At 36.0% G+C, this 25,825-nt stretch overlaps 2 protein-coding genes, 1 long non-coding RNA gene and 2 other non-coding genes across 6 annotated transcripts; 4 read left to right on the top strand and 1 right to left on the bottom strand.

Moving 5' to 3' along the window:
* Positions 1-12,074: 12,074 nt before the first annotated feature.
* TRNAK-CUU (transfer RNA lysine (anticodon CUU)) lies at positions 12,075-12,147 on the top strand. The gene has a single exon. It is a non-coding gene; the product is annotated as a tRNA-Lys (tRNA).
* Positions 12,148-12,188: 41 nt separating this feature from the next.
* Positions 12,189-12,261, top strand: TRNAK-CUU (transfer RNA lysine (anticodon CUU)). The gene has a single exon. It is a non-coding gene; the product is annotated as a tRNA-Lys (tRNA).
* Positions 12,262-12,421: 160 nt separating this feature from the next.
* LOC107960067 (probable methyltransferase PMT22) lies at positions 12,422-17,118 on the top strand. 2 transcript variants are annotated; one of them, XM_016896272.2, is made up of 8 exons: positions 12,423-13,084; positions 13,591-13,740; positions 13,879-14,149; positions 14,239-14,349; positions 14,454-14,631; positions 14,829-15,083; positions 15,162-15,356; positions 15,449-17,118. In XM_016896272.2, the coding sequence occupies exons 1-8, from the start codon at positions 12,623-12,625 to the stop codon at positions 15,636-15,638; spliced, it is 1,812 nt and encodes a 603-aa protein (XP_016751761.1). In that variant the 5' UTR covers positions 12,423-12,622; the 3' UTR covers positions 15,639-17,118. The 2 variants fall into 2 exon arrangements, with proteins under 2 accessions (XP_040968439.1, XP_016751761.1); XM_041112505.1 differs by lacking the exon at positions 14,829-15,083 and having other exon boundaries at positions 12,422-13,084; positions 15,449-15,638.
* On the bottom strand, positions 13,979-15,649 carry LOC121229139 (uncharacterized). The gene is made up of 2 exons (XR_005926731.1): positions 14,676-15,649; positions 13,979-14,562 (listed from the first exon to the last, which is right to left on the bottom strand). It is a non-coding gene; the product is annotated as an uncharacterized lncRNA (long non-coding RNA).
* LOC107960068 (protein VAPYRIN) lies at positions 16,243-18,251 on the top strand. Its single transcript, XM_016896274.2, has 2 exons — positions 16,243-17,279; positions 17,583-18,251. Exons 1-2 carry the CDS (start codon positions 16,284-16,286, stop codon positions 18,000-18,002), a joined length of 1,416 nt encoding a protein of 471 aa, XP_016751763.1. The 5' UTR covers positions 16,243-16,283; the 3' UTR covers positions 18,003-18,251.
* Positions 18,252-25,825: the final 7,574 nt, after the last annotated feature.

The following is a 25,825-nucleotide window of genomic DNA, read 5'->3' as shown; positions in this document are numbered from 1 at the left end:
CAAGTGAAATTGTACTGGGCTTAGGCCCACACACATAGTTCTGTTACTGTAATGGGCTCCAGCCCAGACTAATTTTGAATTTTGTCTATTCATTAACTTTTTTAGTTTAGGAGGGGATTAGACATGAGTTTTCGTAAACTCACCCCGTTTATTAACTGTGCAGGTAATCCCCAGCGTTAGGTGGATCGGTGTCGTAGAGGGACTTGGAGACGACCACAAAACTGCACATGTTTTTTTCTATTACGTTTATTTAATTAATCACTTTGGTTTTCGAATTGGGCTGTAATAAAGCCTCTTTATTTCTTTAAATTTTTATTTGGGAAGTTTATTTAGTATGTTTATGTAACAGTCTGATTATGACCCTAGTCGGAATAGTGGTTTTGAGACCACAAATCTGAGTTCAAAAAATATTTTAATATTATTTTCTATGTCTATGATATGTGAATTTATATCTGTGAAATTTATGTGATTTAATTTGTCTGTTTCTGTGCTTAATTATGAAAAAGGATTAAATCGCGACAAGTGTAAAACTTGAGTGCTAGATGATAAAGCACCTATTTGGCTTGGCTTTTATAATAAAGGTCCTTGCATGTCAATTGTACCATTTGTTTAAATGGTAGACAATTATGGACATGTAGTTGGTAAGTTTTAAGGTATATTAATGAAGGGCAAAATGGTAAAAGGTGAATTTATGATATATTAAATAAAACAAAGGTTAAAATCCATTTATTTCATCCATTTTCCACTGAAAATAAAAAGAAAAGAGAGGTTTTGGGTGTTTGAAGCATTCGGCCATGATTCAAGCTTGATTCAAGGTTCATTTTGTTCTGTTTTTGGTAATTTCTACGTTTCTATAATCATTGCTTCTTGTTCTTCAAAGCCCATGTCTGAATTTCTATTTCTGTTAAAGATTTCATGAAATTCCATTGTTGATATCATGAGTTTTGTGATGTTTTTGGATGAATTATGAAGGCTTGTTAGATGAGTTATATGTTTTGTTCTTGAATTTTTAATGAAATGAGCTATTTAAGCTAATTTGTGAAAATGAGGTTTTGAAGGACTAAATTCTGAATTAAATGTGTTAATTGGGCTTGAATGGAAGCCATGTATATTTGGCCAAGCTATAGTTTTGGTGAATTTTTGCATATTTGTGATTTGGTGAAAAATGGACTAAATTGTCAAAGTTTGAAATTAAAGGGCTAAAATGCAAAGTACTCTAAATACGTGTTCATGGATTATTTTTGAATGCAATAAATGATTGAATAGTTGAATTTGGATTTAATTAGATCATCAATAAAGAAAATTGGATTTAGATCGAGGGAAGTCCAAAGTAGTCGAATAGTCGACTCATTTTCGTCCGAAATCTGAACGAGGTAAGTCAAACTACACTTATGTGTTAAGTTGATTAAATTCTGTGTTTATAAACTCTTATCTACATTGGACAACCTTGAGAGCCTGATAATAGAACATTGGTATTGACCTGAATTATCGTGTAAGACTGTGTCTGGGACACAGGCATCGATTTGAAATTTACGTGTAAGACCATGTCTGGGACATCGGCATCGTATCTGTTTTCGTATAAGACCCTGTCTGGGACAGAGGCATCGATACTGAATTACATGTAAGACCACGTTTGGGACGTCGGTATTTTACTTGTCTGTGAATATTTATTCCGTTTCTAGATTGTCCGATGATAAAGTATGAGATATGAAATGTATAATTCATACAGGTACGTTTGTATCATACTAGATTTCTGAATAGAAAAGGACTATTTTTCTATGAAGTAAGGAAATATTCTATGAGATGGTTGTGAAATCTAGCCATTTACTATTATTTTTATGCTATAATAGTTAGAAATTTGTACTTGACTTACTAAGCTCTTCGTAGCTTACTCTGTGTGATTTCTGTCTGTTTTACAGTTATCGTAGCTACTGAAGGCTCGGGATAGTCGAGGATTGTCACCACACTATCAAACTCTTTTTGGTACCTTTGAAAGTGTAAATATTGCTAAGTATGGCATGTATAGGCTAGAATGTCTATGTATTAAGTTTTGAATTGTATATATATGTTATGCCATGTCAATTGGCTAGCAAATGTTAAGTTTTGTGCATAGTTTTGATGCATGTTTTGAAATGTGTTATGTTCTAATATGAAATGGTCATCTTTAAGCATGGTATTGGTTAGAAATGTTGCTTATTAATGCTGGTAGGATTGGACCCTTAAAGGGTGGCAAATTGGCTTAAACCAAGCTTGTATTGTGCCACACGGCCAGGGAACACGAGCGTGCCTTGTGGCCGTGTGAGAAAGTCAGTAGCTAGCTAAATTTTACACGGTCATGGAACACGGCCATGTTTGTTGGCCATGTTAAAAAGTCAGTATATCACCTCTTTTTGGTACGGTTGGACCACATAGGCGTGTCTTGTGCCTGTGTGAATCACATGGCCTAGTCACACGAGCGTGTGACTTGGTTAGTTTTGAAAATATTGATTAAGTTCTAAAATTTCTGAATGGGTTCGGTTTAGTTCCGACCTTCCCTAAATGTACGTTTTAGGTCTCGTAGGCGATATTAATGGATGAATTATGGATGAATATTTATGTATTGATATTATATGATATTTGTGAATCTGTGTTACTCTGAAATACTCTGTCTATCCGGTGACTCCCCTTTCCTATTCCGGTGACGTTTTTGGGATAGGGGTGTTACATTTTATGGGTATCAGAGCTATGGTTTAGTCGGTTCTAGGACTACCATAGTGTATATGAGTCTAGCTATACATGCCATATGTTTGAATCTGTGATAGTGTGATGACTCCTGACTTTAAGATGTGCTTTTATATAGCAAATGGATCCCGACAGAGCTATAGTTGATGATGTTGAAAGCAATGAGCCTGCTCCCACGCAAGGGGTGATACAAGATGATTCATGACCGGCTATGAGTAGCCGTGATAGTGAGGCTAAGCAAGCCTTTATCAGATGATGAATGAATGGTTCACCCAATACATTAGAACCAATCCGACTGTACAACAACCTCCACCCCTGGTTAATCCTTCTCAGATTCCTGTCGTGACTTCTATGAATTCAGTTCAGCTAAATAGACCATCGGTTGATAAGATTAAAAAGTATGGGGCTAAAGAATTCCGAGCTACAATGAATGATGATGCTGAAAGAGCTAAATTCTGGTTAGAAAATGCAATACGGGTATTTGATGAAATGTCTCTAAATCCAGAAGAATGTGTTAAATGCACCGTTTCACTTCGAGAAATACGGCGTATCGTTGGTGGAAAACTTTAATATCTGTGGTTCCAAGTGAACGAGTTACATGGGATTTCTTCCAAGCTGAATTTCGGAAGAAATACATTAGTCAAAGATTTATTCATTAGAAACGTAAAGAGCTTCTAGAGCTTAAACAGGGCCGTATGTCTGTTACTGAATACGAACGGGAATTTGTGAGAATGAGCCAGTATGCTCGGGAATGTGTACCAAATGAAGCAATAATGTGTAAAAGGTTTGAAGATGGATTAAACAAGGATATCCGTCTGTTAGTTGGAATTCTGGAAATTAAAGAAATGGTAGTGCTCATTGAGCGAGCATGTAAAACTGAAGAATTAAGTAAAGATAAAATAAAAGCTAATTCTGAAGCTAGAGATGCTAGAAAAAGATCTTCGAGTAAATCCTTTCAGTCTGGATCAAAAAAATTTTGAGATGATTAGAACCGTTCAAATACTAATACGGGCCATTCAAACCAAGACCGAGCTAGATCGTATTCGAACACCAGAACCCCTGTTACTTCTGTTGCAAGTTTTGGAAATGTTTGATCTTAGAGACGGGGAATTGTAGATTGAATGACCTAGCTTGTTTTCGATGTGGATCCTTTCAACCATTTTATAAGAGATTGTTCTGAACTTGCTGAGCAAGAGAATTTGCAGAGTCCGAGACCGAGTAACCCCTCAGCTACAGGTAGATCTTCTAGAAACACAAAAAATGCAAGTGGTGGTCAAAGAGCTACTATAGATACTACTGCTAGATCTGAGGCCAGAGCATCTGCCAGAGCCTATGCTATCCGAGCTCGTGAGGAAGCCTCATCACCAGACGTGATTACTGGTACTTTCATTCTTTATGATACTTCTGTGATTGCATTGATAAACCCTGGATCAATGTATTCTTATATCTGTATGAATTTAGTGCACAGTAAGAATTTGCCTGTAGAGTCTACTGAATTTATAGTTAAAGTATCAAACCCTTTAGGCAAAAGCATTTTTGTTGATAAAGTTTGCAAGAACTGTCAGTTAATGATTCGAGATACCTATTTCCTATTAATCTGATGTTATTGCCTTTCGACGAATTTGATTTAATTTTGGGGATGGATTGGTTAACATTGTACGATGCTATTGCGAACTGTAAAAGAAAAGTCATTGATTTAAGGTGTAAGAATGACGAGATAATTCGAATTGAGTCCAGTAATCTGAATGGACTACCAGATGTGATATCTGTAATAAAAGCACGGAAATATGTAAAGAAAGGTTGTGAAACCTACTTAGCTTATGTGTTAGACTCGAAAGTGAATGATAAGAAAGTTGAATTAGTGCCTGTTGTTTGTGAATTCTCTTATGTGTTTCCTGAAGAGTTACCTGGTTTGCCTCTAATTCGAGAAGTCGAGTTTGGTATTGAATTGGTACCTGGTACTACTCCGATATCAATAGCTCCATAAAGAATGGCTCCGACTGAACTAAAAGAATTAAAACCTCAGTTGCAAGAATTGACCAGTCGAGGATCCGCTAGACCGAGTTTCTCACCTTGGGGTGCTCCTGTTCTATTTGTGAAAAAGAAAGATGGCACAATGAGAATGTGTATTGATTATCGTCAACTTAAAAAAGTGACTGTAAAGAACAAATACCCTCTGCCCAGAATCAATGACTTATTCTATCAGTTGAAAGGTGCTACTGTGTTTTCAAAGATAGATCTGAGATCGGGTTATTATCAGTTGCGAGTAAAGGACTCTGACATTCCGAAAATTACTTTCAGATTGAGGTACGGGCATTATGAATTTTTAGTGATGCCTTTTGGTTTAACGAATGCACCTGTTGTATTTATGGATTTGATGAATAGAATTTTCAGGCCGTATTTAGATCAATTTTTTTGTAGTTTTCATTGATGACATTTTGATTTATTCACGTAATGAATCTGAGCATACTGAACATTTGAAAATAGTATTACAGATTTTGAGATATAAACAGTTATATGCAAAGTTCAGTAAATGTGAATTCTGGTTGCAAGAAGTTAGTTTTCTGGGTCATATTGTATCAGCTTCCGGTATTCGAGTTGATCTGAGTAAAATTTCAGTTGTTCTGGATTGGAAGCCTCCGAGGAATGTATCTGAAGTCTGTAGCTTTCTGGGACTTTCCGGTTACTACACACAATTTGTAAAAGATTTCTCGATGATTACAACTCTGTTCACAAAATTGCTTCAGAAAGATGTGAGGTTTGAATGGTCTGAACAATGTCAGAAAAGTTTCAATCGGTTAAAAGCTCTGTTAACTGAAGCTCCGATATTAGTACAACCTGAGTCAGGTAAAGAATTCATTGTTTACAGCGATGCTTCGTTGAATGGACTCGGTTGTGTTTTAATGCAAAAAGGAAAAGTTGTTGCTTATGCTTCAAGACAATTAAAGCTGCATGAGAAGAACTATCCAACACACGACCTCGAGTTAGCTGCCATTGTATTTGCTTTGAAGATCTAGCGTCACTATCTGTTTGGTGAGAAATGTCACGTGTTTTCTAATCATAAAAGTCTAAAGTATTTAATGACGCAAAAAGATATGAATTTACGACAGAGAAGATGGTTAGAACTGCTAAACGATTACAAACTTGTGATTGACTATCATCCGGGCAAAGCTAATGTTGTTGCGATGCTTTGAGTAGGAAATCGCTGTCTGCGTTGTGTGCTATGAATGCTAATCTAGCACTGTCTGATGATACTTTGGTTTATGCCAAACTGAAAGCAAAACCTTTGTTTATACAACAGATCTGTGAAGCTTAGAAATCTGACAATGAATTGATAGCTAAACGAACTCTGTGTGATTCTGAATTCTGGGCTAATGTTAATGATTGTTTGAGATTGAAAAATAGACCTTGTGTTCCGAGAAATCCGGAGTTGATTCAGATGATTTTGAGTGAAGCTCACAGCAGTAGATTTTCTGTACATCCGGGAAGTACGGAAATGTATAACGATTTGAAACAACTATATTGGTGGCTAAAAATGAAAAGAGATATTTCTGACTTTGTTTCGAGATGTTTAATCTGTCAGCAAGTTAAAGCTAAACATCAGGTGTCATCTAGATTATTACAACCGATTATGATTCCAGAGTGGAAATGGGATCGAGTGACCATGGATTTTGTTCCAGGTTTGCCTCTGTCTCCGAAAAAGAAAGATGCAATTTGGGTTGTAGTTGATCGTTTGACGAAATCAGCTCATTTTATTCCAATGCGATCTGATTTTTCACTTGATAAGTTAGCTGAGCTTTATATTTTTGACATTGTAAGACTCCATGGTATACCATCGTCGATTGTGTCAGATTGGGATCCGAGATTTACATCGCGATTCTGGAAGAAATTGCAAAATGCTTTGGGTACTAAATTGCATTTCAGTACTGCTTTCCGCAAACAGATGATCAATCTGAGCGGATTATTCAGATACGCGAGGATATGATGAGATGTTGCATTCTTGAGTTTGAAGGTACGTGGGAACAATATCTACCTTTGATTAAATTTTCTTATAATAATAGTTTTCAATTGAGCATTAAATTGGCATCGTATGAAGCTTTATATGGTAGAAAGTGTAGAACTCTGTTATACTGGTCTTAGCTCAGTGAGAATAAGATTTACGGTGTTGATCTAATAAAAGATACAGAACCGAAAGTGAAAATAATCCTAGATAGTCTGAAAGCAGCCTCTGATCGTCAGAAGTCTTATGCAGATTTAAAACGAAAGGTTTTCGAATATGAGATCGGTGATAAAGTGTTTCTGAAAGTATCTCCGTCGAAGAAACTATTCTGATTTGGCAAAAAGGGCAAGCTGAGTCCAAGGTTCATCGAACCGTATGAAATCACCGAACGAGTTGGGCCAGTTGCTTATAGATTGAGGCTACCATCTGAGTTGGAAAAGATACATACTGTATTTCACGTATCGATGCTTCGATAGTACAGATCTAATCCTTCGCATGTAATTTCTCCGTCTGATATTGAAATCCATTCTGACATGACTTATCAAGAAAAGCCGATTCGTATTCTGTCTCATGAGATTAAAGAATTGCGTAATAAGAGAATTTCGTTCGTCAAAGTACTGTGGCATAGACATGAAGTAGAAGAGGCTACATGGGAGCCTGAAAATGCAATGAAACATCAATATCCGAATCTGTTTAACGTTAAGATTTTCGGGGACGAAAATCCCTAAGGGGAAGAATTGTAACAGTCCGATTATGACCCTAGTCGGAATAGTGGTTTTGGGATCACAAATCTGAGTTTGAAAAATATTTTAATATTATTTTCTATGTCTGTGATATGTGAATTTATATCTGTGAAATTTCTGTGATTTAATTTGTCTATTTCTATGCTTAATTACGAAAAAGGATTAAATCGCGATAAGTATAAAACTTGAGTGCTAGATGATAAAGCACCTATTTGTCTTGGCTTTATAATAAAGGTCCTTGCATGTCAATTGTAACATTTTGTTTAAATGGTGGACAATTATGGACATGTAGTTGGTAAGTTTTAAGGTATATTAATGAAGGGAAAAATGGTTAAAGGTGAATTTATGTTATATTAAATAAAACAAAGGTTAAAGTCCATTTATTTCATCCTTTTCCACAAAAAATAAAAAGAAAAGAGAGGTTTTGGGTGTTTGAAGCATTCGGCCATGATTCAAGCTTGATTCAAGGTTCGTTTTGTTCCGTTTTTGGTAATTTCTACGTTTCTGTGATCGTTGCTTCGTGTTCTTCAAAACCCATGTCTTAATTTCTATTTCTATTAAATATTTCATGAAATGCCATTGTTGATATCATGACTTTTGTGATGTTTTTGGATGAATTATGAAGGCTTGTTAGATGAGTTATATGTTTTGTTCTTGAAATTTTAATGAAATGAGCTATTTGAGCTAATTTGTGAAAATGAGGTTTTGAAGGACTAAATTGTAAATTAAATGTGTTAATTGGGCTTGTATAGAAGCCATGTATATTCGGCCAGGCTATAGTTTTGGTGAATTTTTGCATATTTGTGATTTGGTGAAAAATGAACTAAATTGTCAAAGTTTGAAATTAAAGGGCTAAAATGCAAAGTACTCTAAATACGTGTTCATGGATTATTTTTGAAAGAAATAAATGACTGAATGGTTGAATTTAGATTTAATTAGATCAAGAACAAAGAAAATCAGATTTAGATCGAGGGAAGTCCAAAGTAGTCGAATAGTCGACTCATTTTCATCTGAAATCCAAACGAGGTAAGTCAAACTACACTTATGTGTTAAGTTGATTAAATTCTGTGTTTATAAACTGTTATCTGCATTGGACGGCCTTGAGAGCCTGATAAAAGAACGTTGGTATTGACTTGAATTATCGTGCAAGACCGTGTCTGGGACACAGCATCGATTTGAAATTTACGTGTAAGACCATGTCTGGGACATCGGCATCGTATCTGTTTTCGTATAAGACCCAGTCTGGGATAGAGGCATCGATACTGAATTACATGGAAGACCACGTCTGGGACGTCGGCATTGTACTTGTTTGTGAATATTTATTCCGTTTCTGGATTGTCTGATGATAAAGTATGAGATATGAAATGTAGAATTCATACAGGTACGTTTGTATCGTACTAGATTTCTGAATAGAAAGGGACTATGTTTCTGTGAAGTAAGGAAATATTCTATGAGACGGTTGTGAAATCTGGCCATTTACTATTATTTTTATGTTATAATAGTTGGAAATTTGTACTTGACTTACTAAGCTCTTCGTAGCTTACTCTGTGTGATTTCTGTCTGTTTTACAGTTATCGTAGCTACTAAAGGCTCGGGATAGTTGAGGATTATCACCACACTATCAAGCTCTTTTTGGTACCTTTGAAAGTGTAAATATTGCTAAGTATGGCATGTATAGGCTAGAATGTTTATGTATTAAGTTTTGAATTGTATATATATGTTATGCCATGTCAATTGGCTAGCAAATGTTAAGTTTTGTGCATAGTTTTGATGCATATTTTGAAATGTGTTATGTTCTAATATGAAATGGTCATCTTTGAGCATGGAATTGGTTAGAAATGTTGCTTATTAATGCTGGTAGGATTGGACCCTTAAAGGGTGGCAAATTGGCTTAAACCAAGCCTGTATTGTGCCACACGGCCAGGGAACACGGGCATGCCTTGTGGCCGTGTGAGAAAGTCAGTAGCTAGCTAAATTTTACACGGTCATGGAACACGGTCGTGTCTGTTGGCCATGTTAAAAAGTTAGTATAGGACCTCTTTTTCGCACGGTTGAACCACATGGGTGTGTCTTGTACCCGTGTGAGTTACACGGCCTAGTCACATGGGCGTGTGACTTGGTCAATTTTGAAAATATTGATTAAGTTCTGAAATTTCTGAATGGGTTCGGTTTAGTTCCGATCTTCCCTAAATGTACGTTTTAGGTCTCCTAGGCCATATTAATGGATGAATTGTGGATGAATTTTTATGTATTGATATTATTTTATATATGTGAATTTGTGTTACTCTGAAACGCTCTGTCTGTCCGGTGACTCCCATTTCCTATTCCGATTACGGTTTCGGGATAGGGGTGCTACATTTTATTGGTATCAGAGCTATGGTTTAGTAGGTTCTAGGACTACCATAGTGTATATGAGTCTAGCTATACATGCCATATATTTGAATCTGTGATAGTGTGATGACTCCTGACTTTGAGATGTGTTTTTATATAGCAAATGGATCCCGACAGAGCTGTAGCTGACGATGTTGAAAGCAATGTGCCTGCTCTCGCGCAAGGGGCTGTACAAGATGATTCACGATCGGCTATGAGTAGCCGTGATAGTGAGGCTAAGCAAGCCTTCTATCAGATGATGAATGAATGGTTCACCGAATACATTAGAACCAATCCGACTGTACAACAACCTCCACCCCCGGTTAATCCTTCTCAGATTCCTGTCGTGACTTTTGTGAATTCGGTTCCGCTAAATAGACCATCGGTTGATAAGATTAGAAAGTATGGGGCTGAAGAATTCCGAGCTACAACGAATGATGATACTGAAAGAGCCAAATTTTGGTTAGAAAATACAATACGGGTATTTGATGAAATGTCTCTAAATCCAGAAGAATGTGTTAAATACACAGTTTCACTTTTGAGAGATACGGCGTATCATTGATGGAAAACTTTAATATCTGTGGTTCCAAGCGAACGGGCTACCTGGGATTTCTTCCAAGCTAAATTTCGGAAGAAATACATTAGTCAGAGATTTATTGATCAGAAATGTAAAGAGTTTCTCGAGCTTAAATAGGGCCGTATGTCCGTTACTTAATACGAACGAGAATTTGTGAGATTCAGCCAGTATGCTCGGGAATGTGTATCAAACAAAGCAATAATGTGCAAAAGGTTTGAAGGTGGATTAAACGAGGGTATCAGTCTATTAGTTGGAAATCTGGAAATTAAAGAAATGGTAGTGCTCGTTGAGCGAGCATGTAAAGCTGAAGAATTAATTAAAAAGAAAAGAAAAGCTGATTCTAAAGCTAGAGATGCTAGAAAGAGCTCTTCGAGTAAATCCTTTCAGTCTGGATCAAAAAAATTCCGAGATGGTCAGAACCACTCAAATACTAATGCGGGCCATTCGAACCAAGACCGAGCTAGATCGTATTTGAACACCAGAGCCCCTGTTACTTCTGTTGCAAGTGTTGGAAATGTTTGATCTGAGAGACCTGAATGTAAACACTGTGGTAAAAGACATCCGGGGAATTGTAGATTGAATGACAGAGTCTGTTTCCGATGTGGATCGCTGGATCATTTTATAAGAGATTGTTCTGAACCTGCTGAGCAAGAGAATTTGCAGAGTCCAAGACCGAGTAACACCTCAGCTAGAGGTAGATCTTCCAGAAGCACAAAAAATGCAAGTGGTGATCAAAGAGCTACTGGAGATACTGCTGCTAGATCTGAGGCTAGAGCACCTGCCAGAGCCTATGCTATCCGAGCTCGTGAGGAAGCCTCATCACCAAACGTGATTACTGGTACTTTCATTCTTTATGATACTTTTGTGATTGCATTGATAGACCCTGGATCAACGCATTCTTATATCTGTATGAATTTAGTGCACAATAAGAATTTGCCTGTAGAGTTTACTGAATTTATAGTTAAAGTATCGAACCCTTTAGGCAAAAGTGTTTTAGTTGATAAAGTCTGCAAGAACTGTCCGTTAATGATTCGAGATACCTGTTTTCCTGCTGATCTAATGGTATTGCCTTTCGACGAATTTGATATAATTTTGGGGATGGACTGGTTAACATTGCACGATGCTGTTGTGAACTGTAAAAGAAAAGTCATTAATTTAAAGTGTATGAGATAATTCGAATTGAGTCCAGTGATCGGAATGGACTACCAGATGTGATATCTGTAATGAAAGTACGGAAATATGTAAAGAAAGGTTATGAAGCCTACTTAGCTTAAGTGTTAGACTCGAAAGTGAATGATAAGAAAGTTGAATCAATGCCTGTTGTAATAAAAACAACCATGGAACACATTTCAAGTAATCAATAAATAAACTAAATACTTTGAGAACATGGTAGCCCGTCTAGCTCAGTCGGTAGAGCGTAAGGCTCTTAACCAGCCTTGTGGTCGTGGGTGCGAGCATTTTTATTTTATCTTGTAATAAGTTTACGTATTTATAAATGTAAGCAAGGTGAAACAGCATAGTAGCTCGTCTAGCTTAGTCGGTATAGCGCAAGGCTCTTACCCTTGTGGTCTTGGGGTTCGAACTCCAAGGGGGGCGAATTTTCTATTTTATATTCTAATAATTTTATGTATTTATAATCTAAGCAAGGCAAAATTGCATAGTAGCCTGTCTAGCTCAATCGGTAGAGTGTAAGGCTCTTAACCTTGTGGTTGTGGGTTTGAGCCCCATGGTGGGCGCATTTTTAATTTTCTAATAAGGAAGGCAAAATAACGTAGTAGCCCGTCTAGCTCAGTTGGTAGAGCGCAAGGCTCTTAACCTTGTGGTTGTGGGTTTGAGCCCCACGGTGGGCGCTTTTTCTATTTTCGTGGGGTTCGAAATCCCAAGGTTGGCAAATTTTTTATTTTATATTCTAATAATTGTACGTTTTTATAAGCTAAGCAAGGCAAAATAGCATAGTAGCCCGTCATAAAACCCACTATTCTTATTCATCGTCCGGCCCCGATACTTCAGTTATTTATTTGGTTCGTTCTGTTTGAATTCCGTTTAACAAAACGAAAAAAGGCAGCGACTGCAGCTGAACGAATCAAAGCACCTTTGACTATTACAAAACAGAACTAAATAAATATACGTTTTCAATTCTGAATGATAACAAACATTCTTTCATTCCTTTTGTAATTTCTCTCCCATCCAAACAAAAGCAAAGACGAGGAAATGCCGATATCCGTGCTGTTGAGTGAACGAAAATATTCATTCCTTTGCCTTGCATCAGTCCTCCTCATCTCCTTTGCATTCCTCCTTTTAACCTACACCTCTTGCCCTTTCTTTTTCGCTTTCTCTCTCCCCTCCGACATCCACGTTTCCGTATCTTCACCTCCCCCTCCTTCACGATCCTCATCCCTTCAATTCCCGACGGAACTGGAGCTCGAAACCCAGCCAGCTGACCACCTCGACTTAAACGTCAGTTTGAATATAAGGTGGAGAGCCTGTAGATTAGGATCCGTGACGGTGGATTATATTCCCTGTTTGGATAATTCCAAAGCGATTAAGCAATTGAAATCCAAGAAACACTTGGAACACAGGGAAAGGCATTGTCCGAAGCGGCCTCCAAGGTGTTTGGTGCCTTTGCCTAAAGGTTATAAGGTTCCAGTTCAATGGCCTCAGAGCAGGGACATGGTGAGCTTGAGTTTGCTTGATACTGCTACTTTTTATTTTTGGTAAGATTTTGTTTTTTTTTTTCCTGGATCTGTTTTAATTGGTTGTTATTATTAGATTTTCAATCACTGACTCTAAATCATTTTAAAAGTCTGATATTAGGTTTAATTATTCCTAAAATTTGAATTCCGAGTGATTTATTAAACTGAAAAACGAAAATTCTATGATTTCATATCATGTTGTAATATGTTAATAAAGTTGTCGATAAAAGATACGTGACTTTCTTTCTACAAAAATGAAAGTTAAACACTTTCTTTTATGGGAATTTATTTATTTAATAAATATCAGCTCTTGAATGGTTGATTCATTTGTGTAAGTTTCTAAGAGCTAAATGACATGTAAAGTTGGGTTTTTATGATAGTAATCTTAATTTTTCTTTTTTCCTTTTTTTGAAAATTTGAGTGAATTTAAGCTTGCTTTTACTCACTAAATATATTGGTGATACGACTTTTCTTACACGTCCACAGATTTGGTATAGCAACGTTCCTCATCCTAAGCTTGTAGAATACAAGAAAGAACAGAATTGGGTGCGTAAATCCGATGATTATTTTGTTTTCCCTGGAGGTGGTACTCAATTTAAGAATGGGGTTACTGCCTATATTGATTTCATTACAGAGGTATCAAATCTAGTTTTCCTATGCTTTTGCATATTAACACTTCACTACTCATTTGTTCATCTGTTTTGGTCTGAACTTGATTGAAGACTGCAACTCCATAAATACCTTCTTATTAGTTCATTTTTTGGTTTTCTGTAGACAGTACCGGCCATTAAATGGGGAGAGCACATTAGGGTTGTTTTAGATGTTGGGTGTGGCGTTGCTAGCTTTGGTGGTTATTTGCTGGACAGAGATGTGGTTACCATGTCATTTGCCCCCAAGGATGAACATGAAGCTCAGATACAGTTTGCTTTAGAGAGGGGAATTCCAGCTACACTTTCTGTCATCGGTTCAAAAAAGTTGACATTTCCAGACGATGCATATGACTTGATACATTGTGCACGATGCAGAGTTCATTGGGAAGAGGATGGTACCATGTTATTATGTTTAGTTTCATTGTTACAGTTTTCCTTTTTCTATCTTATGATGTAATTGTTGAGACTTAAATGCAAAAAGCAGGTGGGAAACCATTATTGGAGCTGAACAGGATTCTGAGGCCTGGGGGATTCTTTGTATGGTCTGCTACACCAGTTTATCGAAACGATGAGAGAGATCGTTATGTTTGGAAGTGTGAGGATACAACTCCCTGGCCTTTCCTCTCTTGTTTGTTTTCACCGTTTTGTTAGTGGAATCTGAATGTGCCATGTTGTTCTGGTATTCTGTATATATTACAGCTATGGTGGCTTTGACACAATCAATCTGCTGGAAGGTTGTGGCTAAACGTGACAATTTTGATTCAACTGAAATTGGGCTTGTAATATATCAAAAGCCTTCCTCATATTCCTGTTATGCACACGACAGAACAAAACGTCCACCATTATGTGATCAGAAAACTAAGAAGGAAGTCTCATGGTAATCTTTTATGATCTAATATATAATATTATTACATTGCTTACACTCGAAAGGCATGCTTCAACATGTTCACAGCTCTGTGTGCCACTTGTTATGTGTAGACAGAGTGTTCTGTCCTAAAATAATGTTGGCATAAAAGATGCTACCTTCTAATTATGTTGAAATTGCTTCTTGAGATTTCTAATTCACAATGACAGGTACAAGCCTCTTAGGCATTGTACTTCCAGACTTCCAGTTGATAGCAACGGTAATTTGCTTGGCTGGCCCTCACCATGGCCCCACAGGCTTAGGAATAAGCCTCAAAGCCTTCCAGCTGAAGCAGATGCCCAAGCTATATTCAATGAGGACACCAAACATTGGGCTGCACTTGTATCTGATGTCTATTTTGATGCTCTAGCTATAAACTGGGCTAGTTTAAGAAATGTGATGGATATGAATGCTGGTTATGGAGGGTAAGAAATAGAACTATGTTTTTACAGGTTTCTGTCATAAAGAAATCTTACAACACCATAGGCATTGTGGTTTTACAGGTTTGCGGCGGCACTTAATGAGCTTCCTCTCTGGGTGATGAATGTTGTACCAATTGATGCACAAGATACCTTGTCCATTATTTTCGAAAGGGGCTTGATCGGAATCTATCATGACTGGTGCGAGTCATTGAGTACGTACCCTCGAACATATGATCTGCTGCATTCCAGTTTTCTCTTCAAAAACCGTCAAGAGAGGTATATAAGTAATGATCTATTGCTCTGATTTGTACTTGAAAAAGAGTGAATAATGTAGAATGGTGATGCGAGATTTTGAACCTGTCTGTCAGATGTAACATTATAGATGTAGCTGTGGAAATGGATCGCATACTGAGACCTGGTGGATATCTGTTACTTCAAGACACCATGGAAACCATTCAGAAGCTGAATCCAGTACTGCGATCACTACAGTGGTCGACACGCCTTTATGAAGGCCAATTTCTTGTTGGGAAGAAGGGGTTTTGGCGTCCCAAATACTAAATGCAAGGAACACGGACCAAGGTACTTCAACTCCCACTTTATTCTTCGATTTGCAAGGAAGAAGGATTAGACTTTTGACATTTACCTCTCATTTTTTTTTCTAATATTTGGTGTAAATCGTATAGAAAAGGTCATCCAATAGAGGGATTTGGACATTTTGTTCTATATCTTTGAAGGAATAAAAAAATATCTACATATTATTATTATTTTTTTTTAAATATGAATATGGTTGTGCTGTCTCCCTCACAATTTATTTGTTTTTACTTGATATAAAATTCCTCAAGCTCATCTTATCTTTTTTTTTTTTTAAAAAAATACTGATACAATGGTTTAGCATTGATTGGCACAATTTTATTATTTAAAAGCAATTTCTATTTCTTTGTCTGATATAAACTTCTCTTTTCTAAAAGATATTAAAAATATATTTGATAAGGACGACTCATTTTGTCGAAGATCACATGCAAGCTTAGGTGGGAACTAAGCGTCAGACGACAACAAATATCGTCCCCAAACAAAGATCACATGCAAGCTAAACAATTCTCAGTCGACACTTCCCTTAATTTCAACTGCTATATCTCTGTTCCTTCACCGCTAAATTACACCTTGGTTAGTTATTCGCAATAACATATATAAACTTCATCTGCAATGGAAAATTTCGTTGAAATTTCAGAGGCAGAAGTACGCATAAACTTCATTCTCAACACCAAATGCCGTTCTAACCTTGTTTTAAGATCCCTTTGCCCTTCTTCCCCAGTTGCTTTCAAAGTCCAGACTTCTTCACCTCATAAATTCCTTGTTAATCCCCCCAGTGGACTCGTTCCTCCTTCTTCCCATATTGCCCTCCAAATCATCCTTAAACCCCAAGACCACATCCCCCCCACTTTTCCTCGCTCTCATTCCGATCGTTTCCTCATCAGAACTGCCCCTTTCGACCTCGACTCTTATGGCTCAAATCAGTCCGGCTCGGTAATTTCTTGGCTATCAACTCGACCCACTCAGGACATCAAGCTCAAGGTCGCCTTTGTTGGGCCGTTTCTTCTCCAACAAGCTGTTAGCCGCGGGGACTTTGAGGCAGTGAAGAACATTATCAAGCGGCAGAAATTGGTTTTGTATGATTTATCTACGAAAGAAGCTGAGTCACTCCTCCGAGTCGCGACTCAGTTGGATAACAATTCGGAGAACATGGTGAATTTGCTGCTTGAAGCGGGTTTAAGGACAGGCTCGCGTGAGGATCAAGAAGAAGATGCAAATAACAGCAATGTGGGATTTTATCAGGTGGACCCACGGTGGGAATCTAAAGGATGGAATGAGTTACACGTGGCAGTAGCACTCGATCGGACGGCTGACCTTGAGACGTTGTTAAGGAAGGGGAGACGGGAGACGTTGGATGGGAGAGACAAAGAAGGCAGAACGCCATTGCTTTTGGCGGCGACTAAGGGAAATATCGAGTGTGCTAAGATGTTGTTAGAATCGGGTGCGGAGAAGAATGCAAAGAGCAATGATGGGAGGACTGCACTTCACAGAGCTGTAGCTAATGGGAACCGTAGGATGATTGAAATGTTGATACAATTGGATGCGGACCCCACAATTTGCGACGATCGTGGCCATTCAGCTCTTGATAATGCTCGTGATAAGGGGCATGTAAGTAGTTTTGGTTTTTCAAATTTGGCAGGGAATTCCATTTCTCGATCAAAAACTTGGGAATATAAAAAATATAGTTTCATGGAAGGAAATATTCTTTTATAACGCTAATCATTTGTAATTAACACCTTTGAAAATAATTAATTTTGCATTTATGATTCTATATCGAAATTGTTATATTTTTAGCATTAACAAAACATTTTTATAAAATATACTAATAATCAAGTATCTTAACGTCTGGGCACCTTGAAAATTCAATGGAAGCTTTTTAGTGGAAAAGTGAGTTGTTATTGATGATGGCAGGATGAGATGGTGGAGATTATGGAACGTGGAAAGGAAGTGTTGATGGCGGCAAGATATGGAGACAAGAGGCGGCTGCAAGCCCTTTTACAAAATGGTGGTTCCATGAATTTCCAAGACCAATACGGCTTGACACCGCTGCATATAGCGGCCATAAAAGGCCACAAGGATGTGGTGTTGGTGCTTGTAGAAATGGGATTGGACTTAGAACGCCAGGACAATGAGGGCCACACCGCTTTGCATATGGCCGTGGAAGGTGGGGATGTAGAGGTGGTTCAAGCATTGATTGATAATGGAGCCAATGCAAATGCTAAGACCAAAACTGGGATCTCTCCTCTATACATGGCTAAAATTATGGGTTATGATCATATCTCACAGCTTCTTCTCAACAGAGGAACTTGCTCTTCTCCCTCTTCTGGTTAGGAGGTATTTACCTGAGAAAAATACTTGAATTCAATAACTGCAAACATAGAGATAGAGATAGTTGCAGTTTAATTTAGCAATAGAAGTACCTATCCCCATTGGGTTTTTGAAAAAGCTCACAGAAACGGAAACAGAGACCCTAGGGGCTACGACTCACCTTATGACCAGTGCAACTAGAACCAAGCTATGTAGTGATTTACGTTTTAAACAATATCCATTAATAATCAAATTAGTAAATATTTTAGTGTATTCGGACAAAATTGCTAACCACCGTTTTAACTATATCATAAATATGTTTAGCAATAAATTTAGAATTGTTTAAGCTACTAAATTTAATGTTAAATATAATCTTTTCTTATTGCATTTATTATTTAGTTGGCCTCATAGGTAGGGTGTTCACCGTCCTAGATGTGGCCTGAGATCAAGTCGCGTTAATCGTATTGTTGCTAAGGCTTTGTCCTCTTCTTATATTTCATCAAAATATATATATACGTGTATACAAGTTAATTTTTAAAATAGGTTTTTTTGAAGGATACCTTACGTTTAATTTTTTAAAGATACCGTGACATCAATGAGTCTAAAGTTCAGTGAGTTTGTATATATCTTTCCAGTAAGGCGGCAAACAACTCTAGTATCATATTAAACTTTATTATCGCAAATGTCACATATAAGTCAATAATCTTCAAGCAATCTACACTATATTCATTGGCCTTTAAGAATTTTAAATTATGTTGAATACGAATAATTTAATCTTTTCATGGTTCAAATAATCACAAAATAATAATTAGTTTCACAAAATCTTAAAAATATTTTTTATAAAAAATTACAAAATTAAAAAACAATTGAGATGGAAATTTTATTGATTTTGAGAAAGAAGAAAAGAGAAATAGGCGGGGTATTTATAGACTTGTCAATTTCCTTGTACTAAATGGGTTGGATGGGTAAATAAATTGGCTATTTTACCAAGAAAGGCCCATTTCTTATTTTATTTACGAAAATGGGTCACTTTATTTATTATTTACTAGAATTGACCAAAAATGCTAAAACGTGTCCACTTTGAAGCATTTTAAGGGGAAATCAGCCAAATGCGTTCTTTAGGGAGCCCGTGTTTTTAAGGTTAGGGTTATTTGCATGTTTAGTACCTAAAGTTTATGGTTTTAGAGTTTTAGTAGTTTAGGGTTACGGTTTTGTTAAAATAATTTAAGAATTTATTTGTTTAGGGTTTAAGGATTTTAAAAAATACATTAGGGTTTAGAATTTTTTAAAAAAAATTAATTAATTTAGGTTTTAGGGTTTTTAAGTAAATTAATTAAATTAGGGTTTAGAATTTTTTTTAAAAAAAATTAGTTAAATTAGGGTTTAGGATTTTTTAAAAATAATTTTGTGTTTAGGTTTTAGGGTTTTTGTAAAATGGTTTAAGGGTGAGTCTTGAAAAAATTATATTGACAAGAATGATTTTTTTTCTATAGTAGTTTCTGAAAAATTAATTTTGAGAAAACGGTTCTGAAAAAATAGTGACAAAAACGTTTCAAGCAAGATGCACTGTCAGCAAAAGTACTGAAAAAGCTCCTACGTGGACGCTCTTTTTCTATAGTAATTTTTGAAAAAATAATTTGAGAAGACAGTTCTGAAAAATTAATGTCAAAAACGCTTCAAGCAGTATGCACTGTTAGCAAAAGTATTGAAAAAAGCTCCCACGTGGATGCTTTTTTTCTACAGTAATTCTTGAAAAAATAATTTTGAGAAGACGGTTCTGAAAAAATAGTGTCAAAAGCGCTTCAAGTAGGATGCACTATCAGCAAAATTACTAAAAAAAGCTCCCACGTGGACACTCTTTTTCTACAGTAGTTTCTAAAAAAATAATTTTGAGAAGACGGTTTTGAAAAAATAGTGTAAAAAACGCTTCAAGCAGGATGCACTGTCAGCAAAATTATTGAAAAAAGCTCCTACATGGACGCTCTTTTTCTACAGTAGTTCCTGAAAAATAATTGTGAAAAGACAGTTTTGAAAAAAATAGTGTCAAAAACGCTTCAAGTAGGATGCACTGTCAGCAAAATTACTGAAAAAAGCTTTTGCATGGACACTCTTTTTCTACAATAGTTCGTGCTTGGCCTTAGGCTATAAATGAATCAAATTTCATTCTCATGTTGCATAAGTTGCAGTAAGAAAAATTAGAGGCTAAGCAGAATAGAAATAGAACATAAGTGAACGTATTAGTGTTGTTATTTACTATGATGGTGAGGCCCGTGACACCGAGAACGATACTTTTTTTATCGGAGGACACAGTGCTACTGGTTTTTAACCAAAACATAGATTTGACAGAATTTCGTAAAAGAATTAGGCGCAAAATCTTTGGAATGACTCCAATGAGAGTTTCGTCTATTAAGTATCAATTTTGTGCTTCGGCTGATTGTAACACCCCTTACCCATGTCCGACGCTGAAACAGGGTATGAGGCATTATCGGACTTAAACATATACATTCATGTGAAAACCGGGCCATAAATTCTCTTTTAATTCAAAACCTTTCAAACACATGCATGTCGTCCCTTATTTGGGTCTACGAAGCCCAAAACATTCATCAGAATTGATTCTGGACTAAACCGAGAAATTTGAGAAGTTTCAGGAAAACTTAAAAAATTTTCCCATGAAACAGGGTCACACGCCCGTGTGGACATAGGGACACGCCCGTGTGCCTTTGGCACACCCGTGTCCCCAGGTCATGTAACTCTCTGTTTATGACGTCAGCATACACATCGAACCACACGGCCGGCCCACACGCCTATGTCTCCAGGCCGTGTCCCTCACACGGTTGAGACACACAACCATGTCTCAGCCCGTGTGGCCAACATTTAGGCTATCTTCAAGCCTTCATGTCTCCTATAATTATCTCATAATACGAGACTCGGATGATGTTCCCTTCTATTTATATATACTCATTAAGAATTCTAAGCATATAAATTATAACCTATAAATATTTGTTTACAATTTTCAATGATTTTCTCAAATCAGAACAGGGGATTTCAAAGTCATTCTGACTTTGTCTCACAACAATTTAAATATTTCATAATATGAAACTCTTTTACTTACATCGTTTCTTCTATGTGAAACTAGACTCATAGAGCTTTAATTTCATATTTTATTCAGCCTCTAACTTAATTTCCACAATTTTTGGTGGATTTTCAAAGTCGGACTATGGCTGCTGTCCAAAATTGTTTTAGTGTAAATTAACGATACTAAGTTTATCACACCATATTAATTCATTTTCACCACATTGGTAAGGTTACATATTCATACATCATAAATATAGACCTATAATCACAATATTATCACAAAATCATTCTCATAGGCATGAATTACCTATTTACATCTTCACCAAATGTGCATCATAAACTGAAATCATTTCTTATGAGCTTGACATACATACCTGTGTTACTCAACATGCTCATATTCATTCCTTACTAATCATATAACATGAATTGAATTCACATCTCATCAATTTCATATAAGTACCTGTACCACTCACAATATAGTCATAATCTTTCTCATTTAGCTTAAACCGTAACTCTCACCGTTGAACCATTCGGAAAGCTATCGAATATTCACTAAGCCTCAAACATAGGGTATAATGCCGATGCCATGTCCCAGACATGGTCTTACACTGACACATCTCGTAGCCGATGCATGTCTTAGACATGTCTTACACTAGCTTACATCTCGAGGCCGATGCATGTCCCAGACATGTCTTACACTAGCACACAAATAGCCAGAATGTCATGGCATGAACATCCGAATTGTTTCTTAAGGTTCAACGAGAATTCTACTATATCAATATGCATCATACATAATCATTTCCACAACCAAGCAATTCATGCTATATCAATTTAAACACATATAATAACAATGTAGTTGTATTATTTACATATAACTTACTCGTTTCAATGGAATATCATATTCCATCAAATCTCCAAGCATTCAATCAACACATAAATGTTATTTACATTTGACATCACTTTCTCATATACAATATCATCAACATAAACTTTAAACTTTAATACAATCATGGCAAGATAGATTTTCAAGTATAATAACAATGACATAAATATCATGCTCATTTAATCACACAGGCTTACCTCAAATGCAATTTCGGCTAATTATTCTCTTTTTGTTCTTAACCATGCACTTTCTCGGTTTAAGCCCAAATCTCGATTTTCTTGTTCTAACATGATGAAATTCACTCGTTTAATCACTAAATAAATTTGGACAATCAAAATTCACATTTTTGGCAAAATGACCATTTTACCCCTAGACTTTCACAAAATGACCATTTTACTCTTAGGCCCAGAAATCGATTTTTATCGAATTTCCTTATTATCCAAGCCTAACCGACCAATTATTACTCTTATGAAAACCCAAAATTTCCACTATTTCACACAATTATGATCTATTTTATAACTTTTATAAAATGGCCATTTTAGGTGTTTTCCATGAAAATCCTTTCACAAAAGTTGTTTATTACACAACCAAGACTCATATTATTCCATAAAATTTCAGTTAACAACACACATGCTTTCATGGAAAAACCCTAAACTCTCAACCATTTTGCAAAATAGTCCCCTCAATAGCTAGATTAAGCTTTAGGGGTCCCAAAAATGTAAAAATCATAAAGAAAAGTCACAAAAGCACTTACTTGAAAGAGGATAAACTAGCTGAAATTTTAAAGCTTCAAAAAGCCCCTCTTTGCTTGTATTTTTGGTGGAGAAAGGGATGAGAAGAAGATATATCATTCCCTCTTTATTTTATTTTCTTTTTAGTCAAATAAGCCACCAAATTCCACCTAACTTGAAAAATGTCTTATCTTTGTCTCTATGGTCGTCGAACATATATTTAAGGGTATATTTGCACTTTAAAGACCTCCAATTATGTTTCTCTAGCTATTTAACACATTTGGGTAGTAAAACATAACTTTTTCCCTTTATGCTATTGAGTCCTTTTTCGCAATTAAGCTCACAAACGTTAAAATTAATTCACCAAAATTTTCATGCACCTATATGATCATGCTATAACACATAAAATAACATTAAAAATAATTTCTCCAGCCCCAAAATAGTGGCTCTGAAACCACTGTTCCGACTAGGCTTAAAATTGGGCTGTTACATTGATCTCGTGACATATGACTCATTTGATATCAAAGGTGGTCGTAGTTTGGTGGCAATGAAGCAAACTCCTCCAGCTAGTGGATCACCCTATCTTGAGTTTATATGTACAATTTTCATTTCCAAATGAAGTATTTGCGACTTCAACATCTACTGCTGTTCAAGAGGAATAGACGACTTCTGCCCGACACTTCGTTAGTGGGAGGCAGAACACAGAAACGCCTGTGTTTGGTGGTAGTATGGAATACACAACCCTTGCATAATACTCGGTTAGTGGATAGGACATGCACCTCGGTGGGTCGATGTTCGATGCTGGAAATACGTTATGAAACATCCACAAGAAGAGATGATGTACTCCCTACGATATCCACCAGTGAAGGGACCTCGTGCGTTGCAGATGATGGTAGGTTGGAAGATGAGTCCGATATGGATCCACCTCTAGAGCTCGACTCTGATGGTGCAAAAGTTACATTATTTTCTAAACCAGAGCCTTTTCCAATTGAACCTAAAGATGGTGAAAGGGGTTCAAAGGAAGAAAAAGAAAATCCATGATTTACGGCGTACTTGCCTCCAGTCCACATGCATAATGTCGATCTATCGACAGATGATGCATTGGAGTTTCCAGATCTACCACACAGAAGACATGACCGTACAAGTTCATCGTTGGATTCGGGTGAATTGGAAGTTGGTAAGGAGTTTTCTAGTAAGGATAGTTTTCTTGGTGCATTGAAACAATATAGCATCATGAACGGGGTTAACTACTATGTGGTTAAATCCAAATCCGAGAAGTTTGAGGCCAAGTGTTCAGTTCAAGACGGTACATGTTCATGGAAAATCATCGCTTTGGTTAGTAAAAAGACAAGGTTGTGGCAGATAAAGAAGTACAAAGGTCCACATATGTGTGTTACTGGTACAATATCACTAGATGTTTAAGGTTTTTGAATAATATTGTTATTACTTAATGTTGCATTATTTAACGTACTTTGTTGACAGGTGTTCCACAATATCATCCCAAGATGGATTCAGATATGATAGCTGGCTTAATACTACTGATGGTGAAGGTAAATTGCAGGACTTCTGTGTCGGTCTTAATTGCCAATATTCGTAGCCAATTGAGGTACACGTTGTAATAGCCTTTTTTTTAATGGTGTCAGAAAAAATGGTTTTGAGGCCACCAAATCCGACAAATAAGTTCTTAAATTTTATTATTTAATATTTATGAGTCAAATGTGATTTTAAAAAGGTTTTTGATTTGATAATTTATGTTATTTAAGCAATTTATTAAGTTCGAGTGGTAAGACCCTAAGATCAAGTGGTTTTAAAAAATGAGGTATCAGGACCTCGTTTCTATAAACTGAGCCATAAATATTTATAAAGTGTCATTAAGGTGGTATTAAAGTTTCGTTGAAAATTTTTAACGTTTTGATAGTTACTTAATTAAAAATGACTAAATCGTAAAAGATGTAAAATTGGATCACTATTTAATTTGAGTGATTAAATGGATGAAGTATTAAATTAGGGAGGTTTTATATCGCAATTATACTAATTATATTATTAGTGGACAGTTGTGGCTAAGTAAATGCTTGAATTTTGGTTAGTTTTTAAAAAGTAAATTAGTAAATTAGAAAATTAGTAACATAAATTAAAAGAAAACAAATATGCTCATCTTCTTACTTGAGAATTGAGTGCCGAAAGTTCCATAGGAGAGTATTCAAGTTCAGCCATGGGAAAATTTATGCAGGGTAAGCTATTTTTTACCTGTTTCTTTTAATTTTTATGTTTTTGAGATCGTTGCAACTAGGTCCAGCTAGCTTGTATTTTCAATTTTGAAACTATTAAAGATTTTGAATGTTTTCATTGATGAATCTATTGATTTTTTATGTTAAATGATGAATTTGAAATATTAGTTGTTATTTAAAAGTATTTTGTTAAGTGATTTTTGATGAATTTATCAATTAGGAACTAAATTGCTAAAATAATAAATGTACAAGGATTTTTTTTGTGAAATTATTGCAAAAATGGGCTGAATTGGAGACTATGAATATTCGGCTAGTGGGAAAATTGCAATAAAAATGGTTAATTTGTATGTTTTAGGCTCAAGGACTAAATTGAATAAAAGTAAAAATCTAAGGGCAGTTTTGTAAAAATATAAAAATGACTAAATTACATAAAATATATTTTTTATTTTCTAAATTAATAAATTGAATGAAATTATTAATTTAGATCAAGATCGAATGGAAATAATTGAGGAGAATGAAAAATTACCAAATAGCCTCTTTACATTGACATTTTTATGATTTGGCCAGGTAAATTCGTACATTTAAAATTTTAATATTTATTTAAAATCGTGAATGGTATAACGTGATGTATATATGTATATATATTCCGTTGTTGGAAATGAATCATTATTTGAGTTATAATATTTAATTTTGATGTTTGTTTTGAATTGAACGTGGGATAAACTACATTTGTGTTTTGGTTTATTACGGGGGTTTGGAGTGTTGATGGTATTGGAGGGAGATATCGGCATATTACCCAAGTAAACTGAGGTTCAGTATTCGTTGCGAACTCTTGCGTTATACTTTCTATTTGGCGTGATTCGGGTGGATCAACTCTTTTGAGCTTCTATTCAGCTCTTACGAGCTTCTGTTGGTGTGTTTGGGTGGACT

This window comes from Gossypium hirsutum, chromosome A05 (assembly GCF_007990345.1).
Source record: "Gossypium hirsutum isolate 1008001.06 chromosome A05, Gossypium_hirsutum_v2.1, whole genome shotgun sequence".
In the NCBI taxonomy this organism is placed as follows: Eukaryota; Viridiplantae; Streptophyta; class Magnoliopsida; order Malvales; family Malvaceae; genus Gossypium; species Gossypium hirsutum.
Note: the sequence above shows the minus strand (reverse complement) of the source record. Positions and strands in the feature narration are given on the sequence as shown.